At 44.8% G+C, this 26,874-nt stretch overlaps 1 protein-coding gene across 1 annotated transcript in view; it reads right to left on the bottom strand.

Annotated features, from left to right (window-relative positions):
- ATP9A (ATPase phospholipid transporting 9A (putative)) overlaps positions 1-26,874 on the bottom strand; it is a 169,251-nt gene that overhangs the window by 102,094 nt on the left and 40,283 nt on the right. The window contains exons 4-5 of the mRNA XM_073005782.1: positions 16,923-17,031; positions 849-907 (exon numbers count right to left, since the gene is read on the bottom strand). Coding sequence (XP_072861883.1) covers positions 849-907; positions 16,923-17,031 — 168 coding nt within the window. The remainder of the gene's footprint in view (positions 1-848; positions 908-16,922; positions 17,032-26,874) is intronic.

Here is a 26,874-nt window from a genome sequence, read left to right as displayed (position 1 = left end):
AGTGGATTTTAATAAGGAAGGAAAGTAGTAAGCAGCAACAAAAGCCATTCTCAAAAACACTGGGGGAAGCGGGGGCAGCCAGCAGCCCCCACTTAATTATGAACAGAAAAGTATGTGATAACATAGAGGGGGTTTGTGTGGTTCTTCTGAGCTACCACCCAAAAGAGTTTCACTTTACCTCAAAGCAGCTTTGAGTTCTTGGATTTAATCCTTTTAAAAGAGCATAGCTCAATTTCTACAGAAACAAGTTAAGACACAACCCTTTTCTAATCAAATATTATTCCAAGGCTCTCCAGAGCCACCCCTCAAAATCCAATACCTTCCAAATATACATACTAGAAAAAGATATGAGTGTTTGCTAAAGTAACAAACACACTGACACAGCTATTTTTTAAAATGTATTTTTGGTCTTTTTACTGTTCTCAGGTTACACTTAACCCCTGCTCCCCATAAAATAAAAAAACAAGCACAATGGTTAAGTTGGGAAATGCAAGCTAAAATGGCTCAAAAGGTAAATTTTATAAATATTTTAAGTGTCTATATAGTAAGCAGACTTCTAGGAAAGATTTTATTTTTTTTATCCCAAAATAATAAGCACATCGAACAGGAAATCAAAACTTGTACTTGTGTTTGTAAGCAGGATTTCTGGCTAACCAACACATATAAACCTTGAAAAAATATTTGTGTGTGTGTGTGTGTATGTGTGTCTCACAGGAGATTTTTCTCCTGAGGCAAAGTTTTTAGATAGAATCCCAAAATGCATCATTCACTTCGTCTACCAGATACACAGATGACACGTTAGGACCCACGAAGCGGTAGTCACACACAAGCTTCCAGATCCTGCTCACCTTTTCAACGATGATAAGGTCTCCAACTTGGATGTTAGAACTCTTCACCTTCACTGTGCCTGCAACGCAACAGGTTCAAGATACATCACCATCTTAATTCATTTCAATTCAACATGTCTTTACACAGTGCCCAGCCTGCAAACACACAGCACACCCAGAAGGACATGCTCCCACCCGTGGCTGTCACCGACTCCAGCACCATTACCTCCGGCCTCTCCAGGAAAGGGCTCAACCGCTGCAGAGGCCGCTGCAGACATAAATGCCCACTTCACAGAGCACTGGAATAGCTCGAGCCCTTCATGAAAGATCATTTATTTGCCTTAAGAGTGACTTAGATGGAAAGTACTGGGGGGAAAAAGTCTTAATTTTCAACACCACATAACAGTGACTTCGATGCAAAGTACTGGGGGAAAAAAAGTCTTAATTTCAACGCCACCAAAAAGAAAGAAGCTAACTAATTCCAAAGGACTGATTTACTTTTTAATTGGTAATTGCTACATGCTTTGATTGACAGGATTATGATCAGACGATACAATTTTGCTGGATGTTTAAGCAGTAAAAGCTAACATTAAATGCTAATTCTGTGCTCAGCACTGTACAGACTTTGATGTTTCACTTAATCTTCACAATAGCCCTCAGAAGAAGGTAGTTCCATCCCCAGCTTTCAGAGGAGGAAAGGAGACTCAGGATGTCCCCCCTTCCCCCAAAGTCTCAGAGTTAGAACAGGCCAGTGCTGGGATTCACACCTGCGTCTGACTCCAGAGTGCAGAAGAAAAGCAGTGAGTTCTGTTCAACCCAAAAAACATGGCTGGGCCAGGCACAGTGGCTCACATCGGTAATCCCAGGACTTTGGAAGGCCGAAGCAGGCAGACGGCTTGAGCCCAGGAGTTCAAAACCAGCCTGGCCACATGTCAAAACCCTGTCTCTACCAAAAATATAAAAATTAGCTGGGTGTGGTGGTACATGCCTGTAGTCCCAGCTATTCAGGAGGCTGAGGTGTGGGAGGATCACTTGTGCCCCGGAAATAGAGGCTGCAGTGAGCTGTGATCATGTCACTCCAGCCGGGGCAACAGTGAGACCCTGTCTCAAAAAAATAAATAAATAAATAAATAAATAAACAAACAAACAAACAAACACGACTGAGGGCCGTGTCCTGGGGAACCAAGGATGAAGGCAGTCCCCATATTCTCAAAGAGCTCCTAGCCTAGGAGAGGAGCTGACACAATTATTCTGCAAAGAACCAGAGAGTCAATAGTTTAGGTCCTGTGGCCAAGAGCCATGTCTTCCACCCTCCCAACTACTGATCCCCCTAAAAAGGCTCATAGTCTTTTGTACATGTATATTTTACGTTTTAAAACATTAAAAAAAACATCCTCAGCTCTCGGGCCATACAAAACCAAATGCAGAGCTGAACTGGGCCCACAGCCTTTGGTTGTCAACCAAAAATCTGGCAAGCAAGACAGCCAGACAGATGCTGTTAGTGCAAAACAGCCTGCGAAACGCTGGCAGTGCACCCCGTGTACTGAGAGAGCGGGAAGGAGGGAAATTTCACCTCCTAAGAAGTACCTAGAGCAGCGTCCAGTACACAGAAGGCACTTGATTATTCACTCAACACCCAGGCAGCATTTACTGAACATCTGCTATATGCCAGGGGTTCTAAGGGCTGGGGATACATGAGACCCAATTCCAGTGGAGGGGAGGAGACAATAAACAAATAATGGATGAAGGGGGTTGGAGGATCAGAGGGATGGCTGTCAACAGATTCTCTGTGGGGGAGTTGAGGCCAGAATTAGACGAAGGACACTGTGCTTCCAGTAGCAGACGAAAGGCACCCTGAGATGTGAGAAAGTGGGACAGGTGAATAGCTAACAGCACGCACACAGCCAAAGGCTAGAACTCTTTCAGCAAGACACGAAGCATCAGGAAAGCAGGGAACAGCAAGAGATGAAAGTGGAAGGGGCCAGTTGGGGCCAGGCGGCCCCACATGCTGTGAGTGAGTCCAGAGAGGAAGAGAGAATTTATTCTGGTGACAGGTTAAATTCACATACAGGGAGCAACACCCCAAAATCTTTATGATACTGGTATCTTGTAACAAGCCCATGTAACTTACAAATGTTCAGCTAAGAGAGAGGTAAAAAGTAATTATAGCCTGGGCACCAGGGTGACTTATAATCCCAGCACTTTGGGAGGCCAAGGTGGGTGGATCGCCTGAGGTCAGGAGTTCAAGACCAGCCTGGCCAACATGGTGAAATCCAGTCTCTACTAAAAATACAAAAATTAGCCATGCATGGTGGCAGGCACGTGTAATCTCAGCTACTGAGGCAGGAGAATCGCTTGAACCCGGAGGTGGAGGTTGCAGTGAGCCGAGATCTCACCCTTGCATTCCAGACAAAACTCCATCTCAAAATTAAAAAAAAAAAAAGAGCTTACAGACATGAAATAATCTAAGTGCACAACTCTAGATTTTTAGTGTCTCACATATTTTACATTTTAACATAATTTAATATCATTTGTTTTTTAAGGATTTCACCTCCATGGAGATTTTTCAGAGGATTCCAATGTTTTCCTATTGAAACAACTCTCTTTAATCGGTTCTATAAGATTTGATTTCAACTAATTTTTGTATGTCATTAAATCTTGTCATTAAACAATTAGTAGAATTGGCATCAAAAGGTCTGATACAAATACTACTGACTTCTTTTTTTTTTTTTTCTTAGACGGAGTCTCGCTCTGTCGCCCAGGCTGGAGTGCAGTGGCGTGATCTCGGCTCACTGCAACCTCCACCTCCCACGTTCAAGCGATTCTTCTGCCTTCAGCCTCCCGAGTAGCTGGGACTACAGGCGCCCACCACCACGTCTGGCTACTTTTTGTAAGTTTTAGTAGAGACGGGGCTTCACCATATTGGCCAGGCTGTTCTCGAAGTCCTGACCTTGTGATCCACCCACCTCAGCCTCCCAAAGTGCTGGGATTACAGGCATGAGCCACCGTGCCCAGTCAACACTACTGATTTCTAGAAAGCACTCAACTAACGATGGCGAGCTGGACCAACCCTTGATTGCTGGTAAGACTTCTGGACTCTCCTAGTGTGAGTATTTCACCCTAAGTGAGCATGTAGCATCTAATGGTACCTCATTTTCATAAAATGTGATGCTAAACTCAATCCAATGACCGGAGCCCTCGCCTGCTAGAGAGAGACCCACTGGCCTCGTTTCATTATGTCTTGGGCTTTGGTTAATATATTTACAGAGAGACTGGAAAACATCCAATTAGATGATTAGAAATGGGCCAGACGCAGTGACTCACACCTATAATCTCAGCACTTTGGGAGGCTGAGACAGGTGGATCGCTTGAGCCTATTAGTTCAAGACCAGCCTGGGCAACATGGCAAGACCCTATCTCTACAGCAAACACAAAAAATTAGCCAGGTGTGGTGATGTGCGCCTGTAGTCCCAGCTACTCAGGAGACTGAGGTAGGAGGAATGCTTGAGCCCAGGCAACCAAGGCTGCTGTGAGCTGAGATTGTGCCACTGCACTGCAGTCTGGGTAAAAGAACAAGACCCTGCCTCAAAAAAAAGAAAAAAAGAGAGGGCTGGGCACAGTGGCTCACGCCTGTAATCCCAACACTTTGGGAGGCCGAGGCGGGTGGATCACCAGAGGTCAGGAGTTTGAGACCAGCCTGACCAACATGGAGAAACTCCATCTCTACTAAATACAAAATTAGCTGGATGTGGTAGCGCACGCCTATAATCCCAGCTACTCGGGAGGGCTGAGGCAGGAGTATTGCTTGAACCCGGGACATGGAGGTTGCAGTGAGCCCAGTTTGCACCACTGCACTCCAACCTGGGCAACAAGAGCGAAACTCCGTCTCAAAAAAAAAAAAAAAGAAAAAAGAGAGAGGAAGAAAGAGAGAAATGGGTGAAGAGAGGGTCTCATTGGTAGAACAATTTCATGGCCTGAACCAATCTTCTTGCTCCACTAGGGGGCAAAAGGAAAAATAGACACAGACGCATCATTTTTCTGGGAGCTCAGGAAGGTATTACGTGAAGTAAGACCGTAAATTTAACGTGGCCCTCAGCACCAATGAACTTTTCCTTCACTTGAGCTTGTCCCAACTTTCCCAAACATAAATTTACACATTGTCTTTGGTTTTATTACTAAAATTGATGTTGCTGGCCTGGCCCAAATGATCACACCTGGGTTCAGATCTTCAAGCTCAGGTTCCCTCTAAAAATCTAACTCAAAGAAGAGCATATGTGTTCATTCTTATTAAATAATAATCACCTATGTACATGTGTGTATGTTAGCAGGACAGAGGACAAACTCAGGGAGATTCTCCTGAAAGAATCAGCAGGGCTTTCTCTGGCACATTTATTTTCCAAATTTTTCACATGAATTGTTTTACCATTAAGCATAAGATTGCTTTCCTAATAAGAAAAAATGATAATTAAAATTAGCTCAAATTTTTTAGTGAACAGACCCAGATTTTTCCCTTCTGCAAGTGAGTCCTGATTTATGATCCATTCATTTGAACTCTGCCTCCTCTCTCTGTCCATCTGTTCTGCCTCAACAAAAACCCCTTTAATCCTCTGTGTTTGCAGAGCAGTTTCTGAGTAACCCCAGCAGGCCAATCCTTCACACAAACACACCTACTGTACCCGACTGTCCGTCAGCCAACAGGGCTCTTGCTCCTCCTCTAAGGGAGGAAGCTGGAGCTGCACTATCGTGAGGTCACTTGGGTTTTTTAGCCACGGTCAGTCATTAGCATTTCGGTGTTTTGGGGGGATGAGCTCGGATCTCCAGCTTGAACACACACAGATTTCCAGACTCTCCCCTTCTGTTGAGCCACTGCAGAGTGCTGTCAATTTGGACTTCTTGCCCCATGTTGCCTTTTCTTTTGGTGATCAAAAATATGTAGTTCGGCTGGGCACAGTAGCTCCCAATCCTAGCACTTTGGGAGGCCGAGGTGGGTGGATTGCTTGAGCCCAGGAGTTTGAGACCAGCCTGCGCAGCATGGCAAAACCCTGTCTCTATTTTTCAAAAAAGTTAATTAGGCTGGGCACGGTGGCTCACGCCTGTAATCCCAGCACTTTGGGAGGCCGAGGCAGGTGGATCATGAGGTCAGGCATTCGAGACCAGCTGGCTAACTTAATGAAACCAGGTCTCTACTAAAAATACAAAAAATTAGCCGGGCATGGTGACAGGCGCCTGTAATCCCAGCTACTTGTGAGGCTGAGGCAGGAGAACTGCTTGAACCTGGAAGGTGGAGGAGGTTGCAGTGAGCCAAGATCGTGCCACTGTACTCCAGTGCCACTGTACTCCGGGCGACAGTGCGAGACTCCGTCTCAAAAAAAAAAAAAAAGTTAAATTAAATATCTATATGGTTTGGGCCTTCATGCTAGGCATGGTATATGTGCGCGTGTGTGTGTGTGTGCATGTAATGAGAGAAAATACAAAACCAGAATGAAAAGGAGAAAAAGCACCAAGAAGAAAAGAGATTTAAAAAAGCAGATACTGTTATTTACATTCCCATACTTACTGGGAGTTTTCCACCAGCCAGGCCCTAGGCTTGGCTGTCAGTATTTGACTAAAACGTCCCTCTCTAAGGAGCTCTCAAGTTGGTAGAGAGAAAGAGGAAGAGAAAAGAGAGACCAAAGTTAGAAGTGAGGAATCACTGGGCATTCAGTGGTTAGAACTGAATCCCAGAATGAAAAAATTGGTAAGGGTGTAGAAAGGGCTCAAACACATGATTTCTAACCTCACATCAACCACTGTTCTGAGTCTTCTACATTGTTGCAAAAAAGGGGAAGAACAAGATACACAGAAGCAAACTGACAGAAAGGCTCCTATGTCCTAACAAAGTAACAGGAGAAAGAAAAAACAGTACATTGATAGCAATTATTACCAATCTCAAAAAAGGGCAAGAACCCTCCCTACAGTTGATCTGGCAGGGAAGAAAATGCCCTCCCAACGCGCCTCCGGCAGGCACACTTCCCAAGCGCTCCTTGGTTTTTTGTCATTGTTCTGTTTTGGTCTCATCTTCCCCAGAGACTCCTAAGATAGAAAAAGGACCAATACACAGGGCTCCCAGCTTGGACGATGCTTTACGGTTAATGTCTTAAAATTCTTTGTCAGTTTTTTTTTTTTTTTTAACTCAAGATTTAACCATCTGATCTTAATAATTTTTGAACAAGCCCCCCCCCCCCGCACCATTTTCACTTTTCACTGGGTCCCACAAATTATGTAGCTGGTCCAGAAGGCTAGTAAAAACTCCCAATAATCTCTTCTTTATAAAGCGTGCAGGAAAACCTGGCCCTGTCCTAAGAACCAAGGCCACAGAACTCTGAACTTTTCCTGTAACACCCCATCTCCAGAATCGAGGCTCTAAGATTTTTTAATGCATTCACAGAAATTCTACAAAAGGTAAGGGATTTTTGCAAAAGTTAAGCGGAAAATTCTCTGCCTGCCACATCCTAAATCATTAAAAGTCTTCTAATAAATCTATCCCTTTCAGCTTTCGCCACTTCACCCAAGTCGTCTCTCAATCAGAGTTATAACGGGGAACAAACTTCCAATTATGAGAGCTGTTTATTTCTGTAGCGATGGACCCCAAGCCTTTCATAAGCAAACCTATTGAGCCCAAACCATGCCTTTCATGGATGACAGCTTCAGAATAAGAGCAGTTTGTCTACATTGCAGGGAGAAACCAGATGTTTCCTTTGAGTCGAAACAAGCAAATGACAATTCAGTCAAACTGCAGAACAGCCTACCAAAAAAAATTTTTTTAATAAATTCCAGGGCACTAGTATGTGTGGGCTTATTTTTTGACCCTGAACACCTTCAACTATACTTGTATTTTTCATTGTTCATGCAGGACATTGATTGCTTTTGTAGATCTCTAACAACAATCTCCATGCACTAACCCTGGTTAATGTATTACTCTTTAACTCACACTCTAATCTAACTGTGACAGTGATGAGTTGTAAATTCTGCTTCATGTGTACATTTCCTGGGGTTGACATTAAAACGCCTCTGCAGACCTAGCAGAGTTCAGAGGTTTAAAGTTGAAATTTTCATATTCAAATAGAGTTGTCTGCCTTCCCCAAAGCCAAAGAAAAGACTGTTATTTGAAAACAGGCAAAGAGTTGAAAGGATTATTATAAATAATCACCACCACTTCCTGGGGCTTTTGTTTAAATAGTGGGAACTTTAAAAAAGAAAAAAAAGGCTGCAGTTTAAATGTAACAAGTTTATACCCAACAGTGGCTTTTAAAATATATAAAGGGTCTTGCCAGTTTATGGTGCCCAGAAATGATGAAGCAGACGAACACCCTTACAGGGGGGAAGTACCTTTTGGGAATAACAGTGCAATTTGCAAGTTTGAGTTTTTGGTGTTTTTTTTTTTTTTAATTAAACAATAGATCAGTTCACCAATTACTTGTAATAAAATTAAATTGAGTTCTTTGAAAGGAAAATTTGAACTTTGTGGATCTTAAATAACTTTATATATGAGCTGGGTACAGTGGCTCAGGCCTGTAATCCCAGCACTTTGGGAGGCTGAGGCAGGTGGATCACGTGTGGTCGGGAGTTGGAGACCAGTCTGACTGACATGGAGAAATACCATCTCTACTAAAAATACAAAATTAGCGGGCATGGTGGCGCATGCCTGTAATCCCAGCTACTCGGGAGGCTGAGGCAGGAGAATCTCTTGAACCTGGGAGGCGGAGGTTGCAGTCAGCTGAGATCGCACCATTACACTCTAGCCTGGGCAACAAGAGCGAAACTCTGTCTCAAAAAAAAAAAAAAAAATACTCTGTATCTGCATCAGGCAGTATGAAAAAGTATTCGCCAAAATCTATTATAAGTAAGACTCATTCATAGCTGCTGATGCTCTGAATCTTAGACAAGAGAAATTTGGGAAGGGAGTTCTTTGTTCACTGAATTGTCTTTGAGGTCCTTAGTGAAGGATCTTTGCAGCAGTTTTGCTGCAGTAACATTGAAAAGTCTATCAATACAATTCTCTTCTTTAAAAAAAATCATAATGCATATCTTAATGTTCTCCCGTGTCTGGACAGAGTTTATACTTTGAAACATAAGTAGTACCTGTGTTTAGGAACATAGAGTTTCAATTTAGTTAATTATTAGCTAAACAACTCCCCCTTAATTAATGCACCTTTCCTACATTATTATACCTTCTGATTAACCCCAATGACATACAACTCCAAAAAAGAAAAACGTGCATTCTTAGGTCTTGAAATTTAAGTCACATTAATTGCAATCCTAGATAATGGTACATGGGTTTTGTGCTACACTGAAAAAATATATCCTCAAATGGACGTGAGATCCTTGCGGTTACAAGTGATTCTGTAAATGAGAAAGAGTGAGCAGAGGGCATCGCTTAACTATCTAGAAAGAACTGGAAAAGGAAAGATATCAGGTCGATTTTTTATACCACATATGTAGGAGAAAGCTGAAGATACGCAAAAGAGCGTAGACCTTTGGCTTATGACTTATGGTCAGCCTGCCCAGATGTCCCCAGCAGGAAAGAAGCATCAGCAATTGTGTTAATTATGCCTCTGTTTGCACTTCTTTCAAGGCTAATTGTCCGCCTGCTTCATTTAGCCCTTGATCACAAGTTAGTCTGGGAAAGCATTCCTGGTATGAACACCCATGGAATTCATCTTGTGAAAATGCAAATCCCATTTCCCTCACCACCTGTGATAATCGAGGCAACCCCCCACCCCCATTAAACTTTTGGTTTGAGGAAGGCAAGTACAAAGAGAAATAATTCCTTCACTAATTATTTTTTTCCAATCCAACCCAATTCTCCTGAGTAACAAAACTAAGTTTTGCTGGATCTGCTACATCTCCAAGATCTTCTCCTTTCTGGCTTTATTTCCAGTGCCACGGAATGCTATTAATTTAGGAAGACAGCTCTATAATTAAAACCATAAAAAATCATAAAGGTCTAAGAAATGCTCTTAAGTCTCTGACGTTTCGATGTGAATTTTAAGTAGGAGGAAAAGGATGCTTGTTTATCCAAAAGCACTACCCCATGTGGTTTTCACCAGTTTGTCCATCTGACAATGAAGAGGCTAGATTGATATGTTTCTTTGGACTCAGAGATGTGTTTTAAAATGACTCAAATCTTAAAAGCACCTCTGTAGCACATGTATTAAGGTTGAACACTATAGCAACTGTTGAGATATTATATGCAAAAGTGCTGAGCTCAGCTTCTGGCACATAGTAGGTACCTTGATTTAAAGGCTAAGGTTTTACACGCAAACAAGCCTGGGTTCACATCCCAGCTCTGCCCTTTGCTAGCTCGTCATCCCACACAGGATGCTTTTCCTCTCTTTTGTTATAGGGGCCTCAGCCATGAACCTAGCAATGAGTGAGAGAAAGAAATTTTTTCCTTCCCTACATCTACACTCATAAAAGCTACCTTCACAGGGCTATCTAGAAGACTACAGACTAGGCTGGGCATGGTGGCTCATGCCTGTAATCCCTACACTTCGGGAAGCCAAGGCAGGAGGATCATTTGAGACCAGCCTCGGCAACTTCATCTCTACAAAGAATTAAAAAGTTAGCCAGGTGTAGTGACCTGCAACTATAGACCCAGTTACTTGGGAGGCTGAGGTGGGAGAATCACTTAAGCCTGGGCATTACAGACTGCAGTGAACTGTGACTGTGCCAGTGCACTCCAGCCTGGGTAACAGAGTGAGACCCCATCTCAAAAATAAAGAACAAGAAACTACAGATTAAACCTTATCTAGCACCTGGCTAGCTGATGGCAGGTAGCCTTTCTTCATTTTTTCTCCTGCTTCCTAATTTGAACAGCAGTTTTTCAAACAGCTCAGTGCCACCTTTTTCCTACAGCATGCCTGTACTGTATATGAATTCCTGAAACACAGGATCAACCCTTCCAGAGCCTCAGGTTATTACTGGCCTGGGTGGTCTTTTCTTCTGTTCTCCCAGGAGGGGAGGCTCAGGAAACGTAGCCTAATTGGGAACAGCAAGCTGGTGTTGGAACCTGGGTTCTGTAGCCTGCCACCCCAGCCGTCACAGGCTGCAGCCTTGCATTCGACTGGATGCCCTTTTTGGAGAACTCTTTACCAAGGCATGCCATCTGGGTCCTGGCCTGAGTTCCATGTTCAGAAGGGTCCCGTACTTGCTTTAATGCCCTGCTGTTGCCATCTTGAGATTCTTAATAAAATGAAGGTCCTACATGTTCATGTGCATTGGGTCCCACAAATGATGTAGCCAGTCCTGCTCTCTTCCCTCCTCTAAGACTCAAGATGAAGGTCACCTCTTCTGGAAAGACATCACCAGATTCTCTGATGGACTCCATCACCCCTGGCTCATACCTCCATTAATCCACCCAACGGACACTTAAGAAACGCCTGCTGCAATACCATCCACACTGGCCTCTCTGCACCATGCCAAGTCCCAAGGCACAATGCTGAGCTCTTCCCATGCAGGAGCTTCACTTACAGCAACCCTCTAAGGTAGGTGCCATTATGTTCCCTGATTTAGATTCATTTACTGATAACTTAAAGGATCTACCCTGAACCCTGGCACTCCTGAACCCTGGCAGAGCAAGCTTGGAACCACTACTTTCAACTCCTGGGAACGATGCTCAGAACCAAGAATGCAGTGGCCAGAAAGGGGACATTCCTTATGAGGACCACCACACTCATGCCACTTTTTGTAATTATCTGTTTACAGGCCTGAATACCTCACTGCATTATGACTTCCTGGGACCCCAGGCTCTCATGTTCATCTCTGTGATGCAGAAACCTAGCATAGACTTGGTACATGATGAAGTCTCTAGTGTGTGTGTGTGTGTGTGTGTGTGTGTGTGTATGTATGTGTAGTGTGTATTTTAGAGATGGAGTCTGGCTCTGTCCCCCAGTCTAGAGTATAGCAATGTGATCATGGCTCACTGCAGTGTTCAACTCCTGGCCTCATGCAATCCTCCTACCCCAGCCTCCTAAAGTGCTGGGATTATAGGCATGAGCCACTGTGCCCAACCAAATATTTCCTAAAATAATGACTAAAAGGTCATTTCCATGTGGATAGCTAATTTGATTATCAAAGTACTTCAAATACATCTTATTAAGCCATGGCAGTTGTATCGAAAATTAATCCAATTGATGTTGTTCGAGATACACCTTGACTGGGCACAGTGGCTCATACCTGTAATCCCAGCACTTTGGGAGGGTGAGGCGGGTGGATCGCTTGAGCTCAGGAGTTCGAAACCAGCCTGGGCAACATGGCGAAACCCCATCTCTACAATTTTTAAAAAAAAAAGGATAAACCTTGATTGAAATAAGATGATCTAAAATGTTGAAAACAACTAAAACAAAGTAACAGCAATAAAAAAAAAAACCTGTCATCCATTTTTTCCTCCCAACAATGAGTTCCTATTAATGGGGATTTTAATTCAGCTGTTTAAAATAAAATTACTGGCCAGGCATGGTGGCTCACACCTCTAATCCCAGACCTTTGGGAGGCCGAGGTAGGTGGGTCACTTGACCAGCCTGGCCAATATGGCAAAACCACATCTCTATTAAAAATACAAAAATTAGCCAGGCATGGTGGCACACACCCGTAATCCCAGCTACTTGGGTGGCTGAGGCAAGGAGAACTGCTTGAATCCAGGAGGTGGAGGTTGCAGTGAGTTGAGATCACACTATTGCACTCTAGCCTGGGTGGCAGAGCAAGACTCCATCTCAATAAATAAACAAACAAATAAATAAAAAATAAATCTAGTTTTGAGGCCACATCCAACAGATGCAAATGGAGGGACAGGATACAAAGTAACTGGCTTGAAACCAGCCTGTCCTCTTCAAAATGTCAAGATCATGAAAGACAAAGAAAACCAAGGAACTCTGCCAGGTTAGAGGAGACCAAGGAGAGAGGACAACTAAATATAACTGATGAACCCAGTCTATTCCTGAACTAAGAAAAAAATGCTATCAAAAAACATTTTAGGAATAAATGGCAAAATTTTAAAAAGGATTGTAAATTAATAGCAATATACTGATGTTCAATTTTTTTGATTTTGGTAATTATACATAACTATGTTATATAAGAGAAATGTCCTTTAAGGAATTAAGCACTTCAGTATTTAGGCACAAAAGGGAATGATGTCTGCAACTTGTCTCCAAAGACCCCAGATATACCTATATGTATATGGACATGAGGGGAAAGAAAGTATTAAAAAGCAACTGTGGCTGGGTGCAGTGGCTCACACCTGTAATCCCTACACTTAGGCCGGGCGCGGTGGCTCAAGCCTGTAATCCCAGCACTTTGGGAGGCCGAGACGGGCGGATCACGAGGTCAGGAGATCGAGACCATCCTGGCTAACCCGGTGAAACCCCGTCTCTACTAAAAAAATACAAAAAACTAGCCGGGCGAGGTGGTGGGCGCCTGTAGTCCCAGCTACTCGGGAGGCTGAGGCAGGAGAATGGTGTGAACCCGGGAGGCGGAGCTTGCAGTGAGCAGAGATCCGGCCACTGCACTCCAGCCTGGGCGACAGAGCGAGACTCCGTCTCAAAAAAAAAAAAAAAAAAAAAAAAATCCCTACACTTTGGGAGGCTGAAGTGGGCAGACTGCCTGAGGTGAGGAGTTCAAGACCAGCCTGGCTAACATGGTGAAATCCCGTCTCTACTGAAAATACAAAAATTAGCAGGGCATGGTGGTGCACATCTGTAATCCCAGCTACTCGGGAGGCTGAGGCAGGAGAATCACTTCAACCCGGGAAGCAGAGGTTGCCGTGAGCCGAGATGGCACCATTGCACTCCAGCCTGCGTGAGGAGGTTTGGGGGAAGAAAAAATGCAACTGTGCATCCTGGGCAACATGGAAAGCCCATCCCTACAAGTAAAAAATAGAAATTTAGCAGGGCGTGGGGGTGTGCACCTGTAGTCCCAACTACTCGGAGGCTGAAGTGAGAAGACTGCTTGAACCTGGAAGGCGGAGGTTGCAGTGAGTCCAGATGCCACCACTGCACTCCAGCCCGGGTGATACAGTGAGACCCTGTCTCTAAATAAATAAATAAACAATGTGGTGAAATGTCACATTTCATGAATCTGGGTTAAGGGCATACTGGAATTCTCTATGCAATTCTTGCAAATTTTTTGCTAGTAAGGAATTATTGCGAAAACAAATTTTAAAATTTAACTATAATGATACAAGTACTGCTATTACTATTCATGACAAACGGATGTAGCAAGTAGGTAAATACCATGGCCTATAGTCTAGTGATTAAGGCATTCTGACTCCTGGACATTTTCATCCTGCAAAATACTGTTGAAAAGTACATTTTAAGGTTTCATGTGAGGCCGGGCGTGGTGGCTCATGCCTGTAATCCCAGTACTTTGGGAGGCTGAGGCAGGTGGATCACCTGAGGTCAGGAGTTCAAGACCAGCCTGGCCAACATGGTAAAACCCCGTCTCTACTAAAAATCAAAAAAATTAGCCGGGTGCAGTGGCAGGCGCCTGTAATCCCAGCTACTGAGGAGGCTGAGGCAGGAGAATCGCTTAAAGCCAGGAGGTGGAGGTTGCAGTGAGCCAATATCGTGCCACTGCACTCTAGCTTGGGCAACAAGAGCGAAACTCTGTCTTTAAAAAAAAAAAAAAAAAAAAGAAGAAGACTTCATGTGATAGAAAGAAAACAGTCCATCATGAATATACATATACATACTTATTTCACTTTGCTTTGGAACTTACTAAGTGAAGATGGTTAAGTTTTGCTCAAGGAAATATTAGGAATTTAACAGGAAAGTTAAAAAAGGCTTCTTTTTCTCCCTCTTCCCTGCAATCTCCCAGCTTAGGTTTGCTACCCTGGCCCTCCCCACAAAGCATATCAAATAACTAAACTCGCCTCGATCACTTTCCAAGCTGACAGTTTCTTCAGTGTTTTGTTGGGCTTTCACAACAAATTGCAGCGCCAGGGTCTGGGTTAATATTCAGAACTGTGCTCTGTTTTCCCTACAGTGGCATTGGCATGACAATGGACACCACGGGCCACAAAGGGAGACCCACAAAGGAAGACAAGGTTTTAATGCTAGAGCCATCTGCCAATTCTCCTTAGGACCTTTTCAAGAGCTGAGTGAAGTTAAAGCAAGAGCTGGGAAGGCGTGTGCAGCAGAGGGCAGAAAAATCAATCACGGGAAAAGCAATTGCAATATGAAAAGAACCAAAGGAGGGTTGAATCCTGGATGGATGAATGAATGGAATCCGAAGGCCCCCTTCTCTTGAGCTCTAAAGAGATCCACCGCACTCTCTCCGATGGGGCTTTTGTTGGTTGCCAAGCGTTTTAAATGTTATAGTAAGAATATGTTATTAAGGGAGGATTTAATATACACGAACCACACACAAAAAAAGCCCTCCAGAAGGGTCTTCTGACTACTCACGCGGAAAGCCCAAGCCACCTGCCTCTGCAAAGATTACACTGATTCTTTTTCTTTTGGTAGCAACATGTTCTAAATACAGTAGTTTAGCATGAATAAAGCATTTCTTTACCAACTCTAAATTCCCCCTTCTCCCAGAGACCTGCACATTTTTAAGACCACCAACCATGACAGTGTATTCAAATACACTAGAACAAAATATTTTCATACCCTTGGGAAATATAATTAAAATCTGCATTTCTTTTAGCCCAAAACATACACCTCTGACATTTTTCCCAAAAGGAAAACTCTACTGAAAACCCCAAAGAAACCATGGATGGACTGCTTCCTTGGAAACATAAAGCAGTCAACAGCAGTTCAGACCCTGGCTCAGGTGCTAAGTCCCTTGGCACCTAACCACCTTATCTCTTTCCAAATTCTCAATTTCCTGAAGGCAACGCGTAGCCTTTATTCCCCTCCACCTCTTTAAACAGCATTAATCCCTGAATGGGATCAGTAATCTTAGGGGACAATCGAATAGACGTTCCGTAGCCAGATTAGTAAACTTTAGGTAACATTTTCTCATTTCTGAATGCAACCTTACAGTAAATCTATTGTAATTAGAAACAGAAGTCAACACTGGCTGGGTTGTTTTGTGGCTCTTCCACCGTGTGAGTGGGTTTTTAAGTTCCAGCATTTAAAATGCACGTATCTTGCAAGAAGGGGTCAATGATTAAAGGATTTTCATATCGCTGGGAAATGTTATTAAAATTTCAACTTCAATTTTTTTCTTTTTTTTTTTTTTGAGATGGAGTTTCCCTCTTGTCACCCAGGCTGGAGTGCAATGGCGTGATCTTGGCTCACTGCAACCTCCACCTCCCAGGTTCAAGTGATTCTCCTGCCTCAGCCTCTGGAGTAGCTGGGATTACAGATGAATGCCACCATGTCCGGCTAATTTTTGCATGTGTAGTAGAGACAGGGTTTCCACTATGTTGGCCAAGTTAGTCTTGAACTCCTGACCTCAGGTGATCCACCGCCTCAGACTCCCAAAGTGCGGGATTACAGGGTGAGCCACCGTACTGGGCCAAAATTTCAATTTTTTGTTTTTGAGCCCAAAACATGTAACTCTGACATACAAAACTGGTCATTTATTTTTGGATCAGACTCCATGCTCTCCAGGCCTCAATTTCCAGGATTTATAAAATGCCTTCAAAGAAATCTTCATGGATGCAGTATTTACCTAAGTCTGTTGCCTTTCTAAAAACTAAAGTAGCAACAGTTTGATGTTAAAGTAATCACTGCCCAAAAAGTATCTTTGAAAACGGTTTGCAGACTCTCATGTGAACAGCAGGGGCGCCCTCCTTCAGCCAGGAAGCAGAAAGGGAAAGGGATTAGCCAGCCGGGACGACCCCGCACAGAATGTAATTCCAGGTTGATGACACACGAGTTATTTGACAAGACCAACACCAAGAGGCCTGTGGACGCCGCCGGGGCCTGGTGGGATCCCGTCAACCTGTCATCCAGGGCAGATGGAGGCCTCCCTGGTGCTGGAGTAACCAAGTGACTGTTTCGCCACGTGGCATGCCCACACCCGCGGCCCGGGCCTTGAACTCTTCTCCCCTGACTGTCAGCGGCCTGTGATTGAGCTGCAACCCCGTGGCCCAGGAGCCAGAAGGCTGACCTCGTGCTGTGAGCCGGCTGTAGACCTGGGAGTTGACTTCCTTGTCCCGCACGTAGCATCGGATCTCCTCCACCGCCTCACGGATGACAGTGACGGCCAGGACGAAGCCCTGCAGAGAGAGATGACAGTGAGCCTTGCTACAAGCGGTGAGCCCTGCTGCAGCCAACCGTCCCCTCCTGGTGCCAGGGGCAGAAAAGGCGAGAGGCCACTTGGGGGGGCAGGGGGGCAGGACCTGTGAGTTATTCCAAACGTACATGCCGCTGCAAGCCCCCCTCTCTGAATCTGTCTTAGGGAACACGCACTCCCACACACACCCTGGAGAAACACTACCTTAGAGAAACGCTCGCTGCCACACACGCACAAGGATGTCCATATTCACCACCTCAGGGTGAGGGTGACACACACAGGAACACTCAAACTGTCCCTCCACAAGCAAGCGATGGTGACCGTTAACACTGTCTCTCACCCACCATGTGCTGGGCACTATTGTAAGTGCACTTCAGCCTCACAACAACCCTGAGATATGCTCCTATAACTGAGCTCCCCATGCAGATGAGGAAACTGAGGCACAGAGAGGCTGAGTAATCTTGCCCAAAGACATAAAGCTGCTAAGTGATAAATGGGAACCGAAATGTAGGAAATCTTAATCTTTACTGCCACTGTATCTAGAGAGAAACTTAGGTGGATGGAGCCCTTAGGAGGGACCACCAGGCAACAGTTAAAAAGAATAAGATACATCCATTGCACTCACAGAGCCCAGCGGAAAAGACCAATCTTTCAGGACATACACTGCAACCCCATTCATATAAACAGCAACAAAGATTTTACACACTTAAATGTTTTCCAATTTCCTTAACTATAGGTTAGATTTCTCTGCCGGGAAGGAGACTAGGATCAGGATAGGGAGGGACTGAAAGGAGCTTCAGTCTATCTCTAATGTTTAAGTTTTTTGTTTTGTTTGTTGGAGTCTCGCTCTCTCGCTAGGCTGGAGTGCAGTGGCTCCATCTCGGCTCACTGCATCCTCCGCCTCCCAGGTTCAAGCGATTCTCCTGCCTCAGCCTCTCGAGTAGCTGGGACTACAGGCGCACACCACCACACCCAGTTAATTTTTGTATTTTTAGTAGACACGGAGTTTCACCATATTGGCCAGGATGGTCTCGATCTCTCGACCTCGTGATCTGCCCACCTCGGCCTCCCAAAGTGCTGGGATTACAGGTTTTTTTTTTTTCGTTTATTTTGAGATACGGTCTCACTCTGTCACTCAGGCTGGAGAGCAGCAGTATGACCCTGGCTCACTGCAATCTCCACCTCCTGGGCTCAAGAGATCCTCCTGCCTCAGCCTCCGGAGTAGCTGGGACCACAGGCGTGTGCCACCATGCCTGATTTATTTTTGTATTTTTGGTAGAGATGGTTTGTTGTTGTTGTTACAGAGTCTCACTCTGTTGCCCAGGATGGAGCGCAGTGGTGCCATCTCGGCTCACTGCAACCTCCGCCTCCCGGGCTCAAGCGATTCTCTTGCCTCAGTCTCCCTAGTAGCTGGTATTACAGGTACCCACCACCATGCCCGGCTAATTTTTGTATTTTTACTAGAGACAGGGTTTCACCATGTTGACCAGGCTGGTCTCCCGACCTCAGGTGATCCACCTGCCTCGGTCTCCCAAAGTGCTGGGATTATAGGTGTGAGCCACCATGCCCAGCAGAGATGGGTTTTTGCCATGTTGTCCAGGCTGATCTTGAACTCCTGAGCTCACACAGTTCACCCACCTCAGTCCCCCAAAATGCTGGGATTACAGGCATGAACCACTGTACCCAGCTGTTTTAAGTTTTTACAAGGAAACTATATTAAAGTATTAACTGCATAAGTAGAAACTAATAAAAATTTAAAACTTCCCCAACCTTCCCCTGAGTTGGGAACCCCAACTCATAAAATCTGGTTGGATGGAGGGAGTCACCCATAGCAGAATCCACTTCCAATCTAGATTTATTTCCTCTTGTAATCAATAAAGCCAAAATCAGTCATTCATTTTACTTACGTGCTTACAGCCATTCATTTTCCTTGTCACTCCTCCCCCTATCCCCTTTTAAAGCTTGCCCTGACAGTTATTTTTTAAATACAGTCAGCATAACCACCCAAGGGTTAGCAGTTGTGATTCTTGGAGAATTTCACTTTCATACTGTTTACGCTGTGAAATATATTAACTTCGATTCAAAGGACTTTAAATCTCTTATGTAAATCTATCCAGAGATGTGCTGCTTTGTGAAACTCCTCCCCACGCCCATACATCTTTACAATCAAAGGATTACTCCTGTTTCCAATCAGATGTAAAGTACACACTGCAGCCAAAAGAAACTGGTACATTTCAGAATCAAAGCATAACCAGACCACATAGGGAGTGAGAGAAAACCTGTCTGCGAGGAGCACAGACTCGGCGTGCAGAGCGGCTCCCTCCACCACGCTGCTATTTTGTTGTTCTGTGCCAAAACCCGAGTTTTTGTTGTTGTTTGTTTTTTCGAATGTTCTAGTTTCTATTTCTCTCTGCGTGGGCCTGGCTAAATCCCACTGATGTTCATGGAAAGTGTGTGCTCATACAAAGACAGGAGCCACTCACTAACCTCCCTGCTGCAAATAACCACCACCTCCTAAATTATCATGTCTCCCCCTACACATACACACACAGTTCTCATTAATCCTAGGGGCCACGCCATGCCTTAGATTAGAAATTGCTTTACAAAGAGATGCAAATTTAGTCCAGGAATAAATTCCAACCATCCAGTTTAGGAGGTCCTTAATATCCATTCACAGATATTTAGAAAGAAGCTTTAGTGGGCGGGGGAAGGGGGACGGCTGAAGGAGACAGCTGTCTGAGCTGGTGAAGCATCACAGGCAGTGACAACTCATAGACAAGCAACTCTGAAAGTGCAAGCCTCTTTTATAAAGTTGTACATCAAAAATAAATTTACTAAAGCAAAGCTAATCTATGGGAGATAGAAATCAGAAAAGCAGTTGCCTGGGGTGGTGGGGGCGGGTGGGGTGATAGGAACAGGCACTGGGGAACTTCCTGGGGTGATGGAAATGTTCCAAATCTTCATTGAGGTGGTATTTATGTGGGGGCTGACAAATGTCAAAACTCAATGAATTGAAAACTGAAGATCTGTGTATTTTATGGCATATAGATTATATCTCAATAACAAAAATACCCTACATTTATTTGGTCATCATATTAATGTTACAGATTATTTCTGCTCTCCTGAGTTACTTCTCCCCCAACATATTAGTACCAAGAAAAAAATTATTGACCGGGCACGGTGGCTGACGCCTGTAATCCCAGCACTTTGGGAGGCCGAGGTGGGTAGCTCACAAGGTCAGGAGATCAAGACCATCCTGGCTAACATGGTGAAACCCTGTCTCTACTAAAAATACAAAAAATTAGCCGGACGTGGTGGCGGGCGCTTGTAGTCCCAGCTACTCAGAAGGCTGAGGCAGGAGAATGTCGTGAACCCAAGAGGCGGAGCTTGTAATGAGCTGAGATCGCACCACTGCACTCCAGCCTGGGCAACAGAGCAGATTCCGTCTCAAAAAAAAAAAAAAAAAAGAAAAAAATAATTATTAAAAGCTAAAACATGGCTGGGTGTGGTGGCTCACACCTATAATCCCAGCATTTGGGGAGGCTGAGGCAGCAAGATCGCTTGAGCCCAGGAGTTTGAGACCAGCCTGGGCAACATAGGGAGACCCCATCTTTACAAAAACTATAAAAAGAATTAGCCAGGTTCTACAAACGAAAATAGAAACCTGAAACTGAAAAAAAAATTAGCCAGGCATGGTGGCTCATGCTGTGGTCCCAGCTACTCAGGAGGTTGAGGCAGGAGGATTGTCTGAGCCCAGGAGGTGGAGGTTGCAGTGAGCCGAGCTCGAGCCACAGAACTCCAGCATGGGCGACAGAACGAGACCCTGTCTCAGGGGAAAAAAATTAAAAAGCTAAAACTTAATCAAATAATGAAAAACACATCATTAGTGGCAGAATTTAAAAATTAAAATGAGAATGTTTCCTGAGAATTGTATACAGCCACATGAAGCATTTTACTTGCAGTAATTCATTTAAACAAACCTCCCAACAAACCAAAGCAGTAGAAAGGATGGTTCCTTTTTACAGATGACAAAACTGAGGCTCAGAAAAGTAGGCTTGGTTCAAATTACACGACTTCACAGAGTGCAATTAAGAGCTAAACATGGTCAGCCATGGTGGCTCACACCTGTAATCCCAGCACTTTGGGAGGCCGAGGTGGGTGGATCACCTGAGGTCAGGAGTTCAAGGTCAGCCTGGCCAACATGGTGAAACCCCCATCTCTATTAAAAATACAAAAATTAGCCAGGTGTGGTTGGCACCTGTAATCCCAGCTCCTCGCGAGGCTGAGGCAGGAGAATCACTTGAACCTAAAAGGCGGAAGTTACAGTGAGCTGAGATCTCACCACTGCACTCCAGCCTGGGTGACGGAGCAAGACTGTCCCCCCCAAAAAAAAGAGCTAAACCCAACCACTTGGCTCCGCAGCCCTCATTCAGAACCAGTGTACTTAAGAGCCAGGTTTGAAATGAGGCAACTTTCAGAGTGGTTAGAAGACATTTCAAAATGTGTTCTAGCCAAGAATTGAAAATTCACTCTACATAAAAATCTATTAGGGAAATCAGCTATGTTCACCTAGAAGTAGACGCTGTCTAATTTGTTTTTCACCCCAAACCCTTTTTTCTGTAGTTCTTAGAAAGAGAGGCAGAAATACAAGACGAATATCCCCCAACTTAGCCACCACAGGAAAAGCTGACTACAAAAGGGCCTACAACGTGGACAGCGACTGCTAGAGGCGCCAAAACCTAGAATCAAGTTATTAACCTGCCTGGCTTCTATCTTAAGCTACAGTCAAAGGGAAAACAGGCCACTCAGGAGACAGCAGAGGTGGGAGTAGGGGCAGAGAAGGCCTCAGTGGAAATAATTTTTTTTTTTTTTTGAGACAGAGTCTCTCATCGCCCAGGCTGGAGTGCAGTGGCGTGATCTCCACTCACTACAAGCTCCGCCTCCCAGGTTTACACCGTTCTTCCGCCTCACCTTCCCCAGCAGCTGAGACTACAGGCTGCCGCCACCACGCCTAGCTAATTTTTTTTTGTATTTTCAGTAGAGATGGGGTTTTACCATGTTAGCCAGGATGGTCTCAATCTCCTGACCTCATGATCCCCCCGCCTCGGCCTCCCAAAGTGCTGGGATTACAGGTGTGAGCCACCGCACCCAGCCGGAAATAAATTTTTTAAAAAATCATAATTGCCGGGTGTGGTGGTTCATTCCCTTAATCCCAGCACTTTGGGAGGCTGAGGCAGGCAGATCATGAGGTCAGGAGTTCGAGATCAGCCTGGCAAACATGGCGAAACCCCGTATCCACTAAAAATAAAGAACTTAGCCGGGCATGGTGGCACATGCCTGTAATCCCAGCTACTTGGGGAGCTGAGGCAGGAGAATCACTTGAACCCGGGAGGTAGAGGCTGCAATAAGCCAAGATCACGCCATTGCGAGAAAGAAAGAAAGAGAGAAAGAAAGGAAGAAAGGAAGGAAGGAAGGAAAAGAAAGGAAAAGAAAAAAAAGAAAAGAAAAGGAAAAATGTATGCCAAACATGGCTAAGGTCTCCTCCCAACATGGATGCCAATAATAGTGTAAATGAGGCTATAGGGCTGCTCATGTCTATACCCTCAGGAACTGCTCAATGTGGGATTCTACTGTACTGCAGCCTGGGCAATGGATAACAGGAGGGTGCAGAGACCAGACTGCACATCACGCTTGAGATATGAAAGGCAGGGAGACGGGGAGATACATCGCTGCCTTCAAGGACACCTTGGGATCCCAAATCTATAAAACATGCATCTGCAGAATACATACGGTTTAATGTAAGGTATGTTATAGTGTACATAAAATACATGTGTAAGCTAAGAAGGCACTGGAAGGAAACACATCAGAATCATAAATGGGATATTTTAGGGTAGAAGCTACACAGGTTATTTTCATCACCCTATGTGTGTGCATATTTTTGTTTTTTGTTTTTATTTTCGTTTTTGTTTTTTGGTGCTTTAAATATTTCTACAATATCATGCGATCTTCTTCCATTTGAAAAAAGAACAGTGAACAGGAGCAGCTTTGGTGGGGTGGGTGGCAGAGAGGATGGCAGGATCTGGCTTTTAAGAGATAATTCAATAGATGTGGCTTGAGTCAAGCGCTCACACCTATAATCCCAGCACTCTGAAAGGCCAAGGCGGGCGGATCACATGAGGCCAGGAGCTCGAGACCAACCTGGCCAACATGGTGAAACTCCATCTCTAAAACTACAAAAATTAGCCAAGTGTGGTAGCGCACATCTGTAATCCCAGCTACTTGGGAGGTGGAGGCAGGAGAATCACTTGAGCCTGGGAAGTGGAGGTTGCAGTGAGCTAAGATTGCGCCATTGCACTCCAGCCTGGGCAACAGAGCAAGACTCCATCTCAAAAAAAAAAAAAGAGGCTGGGCACAGTGGCTCATGCCTGTAATCCCAGCACTTTGGGAGGCCGATGCAGGTGGATCACGAGGTCAGGAGTTCGAGACCAGCCTGACCAACATGGTGAAACCCCATCTCTACTAAAAATACAAAAATTAGCCAGGCTTGGTGGTGCACACCTGTAATTCCAGCTACTCAGGAGGCTAAGGCAGGAGAATCACCTGAACCCAGGAGGCAGAGGTTGCAGTGAGCTGAGATTGCACCACTGCACTCCAGCCTGGGTGACAGAGAGACTCCGTTTCAAAAAAAAAGAGAGAGAGAGAGATGTGGCTTGAGAGATGGGGTCTGGAGCATTCCTTGCTGGGGGCCAGGGAGGGGCCTCCTGAGCCCAAAAGCACAGGGGTGAAGTAATAGGAAAGTCCCTCATCTTCAAAAACAGCAGAGAGGCCAAGGGACAGCCTGAACAGACAGACACCAGGAAAAGGAATGAGTCCAATTCACATACTGCTTCAAATTTTTTTTTTTTTTTTTTTTGAGACGGAGTCTTGCTCTGTTGCCCAGGCTGGAGTGCAGTGGCGCGATCTCCACTCACTGCAAGCTCCGCCTCCCGGGTTCTCCTGCCCCACCTCCCAAGTAGCTGGGAGTACAGGCACCCGCCGCCACGCCTGGCTAATTTTTTGTATTTTTAGTAGAGACGGGGTTTCACCAGGATTGTCTCGATCTTCTGACCTCATGATCCACCCGCCTTGGCCTCCCAAAGTGCTGGGATTACAGGCAGGAGCCACAGCGCCCGGCCTAAATTGTTTTTAATGAGTTGTTGATGTTTAAAAATCAAGAGAAAAATTACACTAAAAATTTTAAAAATGATTCAAAACTATGGGTATCTTGTTTTTTTCCTAAAAAGAAGAAACATGGGCTGGGCACGGTGGCTCACACCTATAATCCCAGCACTTTGGGAGGCCAAGGTGGGCGGATCAAGAGGTCAAGAGATTGAGACCATCCTGGCCAACATGGTAAAACCCTGTCTCTACTAAAAATACAAAAATTAGCTGGGCGTGGCGACACACACCTGTAGTCTCAGCTGCTTGGGAGGCTGAGGCAGAAGAATCGCTTGAACCCGGGAGGCAGAGGTTGTAGTGACCCAAGATCGCATTCCAGTCTGGCAACAGATCGAGACTCCGTCTCAAAAAAAAAAAAAAAAAAGTCGTAGTAACGGGCTGGGCACAGTGGCTCATGCCTATAATCCTAATACTTTGGGAGGCCAAGGCGAGAGGATCACTTAAGGTCAGGAGTTCAAGACCAGCCTGGCCAAAAATGGTGAAATCCCCGTCTCTACTAAAAATACAAAAATTAACTGGGCGTGATGGCACACACCTGTAATCGCAGCTACTCAGGAGACTGAGGCAGGAGAATCACTTGAACCTGAGAGGCAGAGATTGCGGTGAGCCCCGATCATGCCACTGCGCTCCAGCCTGGGTGACAGTGAGTGGGACTCTCAATGAATCAATCAGTAAAAAGAAAGTTGTAAGAATTTTTATTCATCGTACTCGTTTGTTCATAAAGCAACTCTGGAGGGAAGGACAAGAAATGAAAGTATTTGGGAGGCAAAACTGGATGGAAGTAGATTCTTCAAAAGGGACATCGATATATTTCTTGAGTCATGTGAATACACTACCTTTCAAATAACTACACTTTAAAAAGATAACCAATAAATAGCAATACGATAAATGGTATTTTATATACATTGTAGACTAACTTTGTTAAAGTAACTTATGGTTTGATTTTTATGTAAGTATATAGTAAACAGTTGTGGAACTAAAAAACTAAAATGAAGTTAGAGTATTTCACATAAAACTACAGAGTTTGTAACTCTTGGGTCTGGCAACTCCTGATCCCTGTTTGTACCTGACTGGGCAGAGTAGCCGACAGGAGCTTCTCATTCCCCCAGGGCTTTATTGCGTCAGCCCAGCTCGAGGGCATCTCAGTTTGTAACGTAAAGTCAACAGTTTCCTAGGCCTAGTACAGTGGCTCACACCTGTCATCCCAGCACTTTGGGAGGTCAACATGGGCGGATCACTTGAGGTCAGGAGTTCCAGAGCAGCATGGCCACCATAGTGAAACCTCGTCTCTACTAAAAATACAAAAATTAGCCAGGCGTGGTAGTGGGTGCCTGTAATCCCAGTTACTCAGAAGGCTGAGGCATGAGAGTCACTTGAACCCGGAAGGTGACGGCTACAGTGAGCCGATATCGTGCCACTGTGCTCCAGTCTAGGCAACAGAGCGAGACTCTGTCTCACAAAAAAAACAAAAACCGTTTCCTGATTATCACAATATCAGTGCTTAAAGGCACAGGCACCACCTGGCACTTGGTTAAGCATGCCACCTGACACAGGCAGGAATGTCTGTTATGAGAAGGGAAAGGATGCTTGGATGAAGGGCCTCTCTAGCTCTCAGGATGCTACTTCACCCCAAAATGCCTCAGAGCAGAAAAGAACTATTCTTGTCATTCCAGAAGCACCTGCATTGTTTGTGTGGAAAAAATGACCTCCCTTCCTCTTCTCAGGGCAAGAGCTGCTGGCATCGCTTGTCTGATAACATGGCACATATGGCATATGCACACCCGCTCCCTGGTCCCTGAGCATCTGGCTTCCTCCGCTCCACAAGCACCTCTACACCAAATCTTTATCATCCCACAACTGCTGCCAACAGCAAAAAGGTTTATTGTTTTTGTTTCTTTAAGGAGAGCCTAAATCTTTTTTATGTTTACAACTTTCTCTTAGTCAAAAAAATTTAGTAAGTTGGGTGTGTCAGCTCACATCTGTAATCCTAGCACCTTGGAAGGCCAAGGTAGGTGGATCCCTGAGCCCAGGAGTTGGAGATGAGTCTGTGCAACATAATGAGATCCCGTCTCTACATAAAACTTAAAAATTAGCCAAGAGCATCATTCTTCACAGAATTAGAAAAAACAATTCTTGGGCCGGGCACAGTGGCTCACACCTGTAATCCCAGCACTTTGGGAGGCCAAGGTGGGCGGATCACAAGGTCAGGAGATGGAGACCATCCTGGCTAACACAGGTGAAACCCCATCTCTACTAAAAATACAAAAAAATTAGCCGGGCATGGTGGCGGCACCTGTAGTCCCAGCTACTCGGGAGGCTGAGGCAGGAGAATGGCGTGAACCCAGGAGGCGGAGTTTGCAGTGAGCCAAGATCACGCCACTGCACTCCAGCCTGGGTGACAGAGCAAGACTTGGTCTAAAAAAAAAAAAAAAAAGAAGAAAGAAAAAACAATTCTAAAATTCACATGGAACCAAAAAAGAGCCTGCATAGTGAAAGCAAGACTAAGCAAAAAGAACAAATCTGCAGGCATCACACTACCTGATTTCAAACTATACAATAAGGCCATAGTCACCAAAACAGCATGGTACTGGTATAAAAACAGGCACAC

The sequence above is a fragment of the Chlorocebus sabaeus genome, chromosome 2, assembly GCF_047675955.1.
Source record: "Chlorocebus sabaeus isolate Y175 chromosome 2, mChlSab1.0.hap1, whole genome shotgun sequence".
NCBI classification, from domain to species: Eukaryota; Metazoa; Chordata; class Mammalia; order Primates; family Cercopithecidae; genus Chlorocebus; species Chlorocebus sabaeus.
This window is presented reverse-complemented; position numbering and strand designations above follow the sequence as displayed.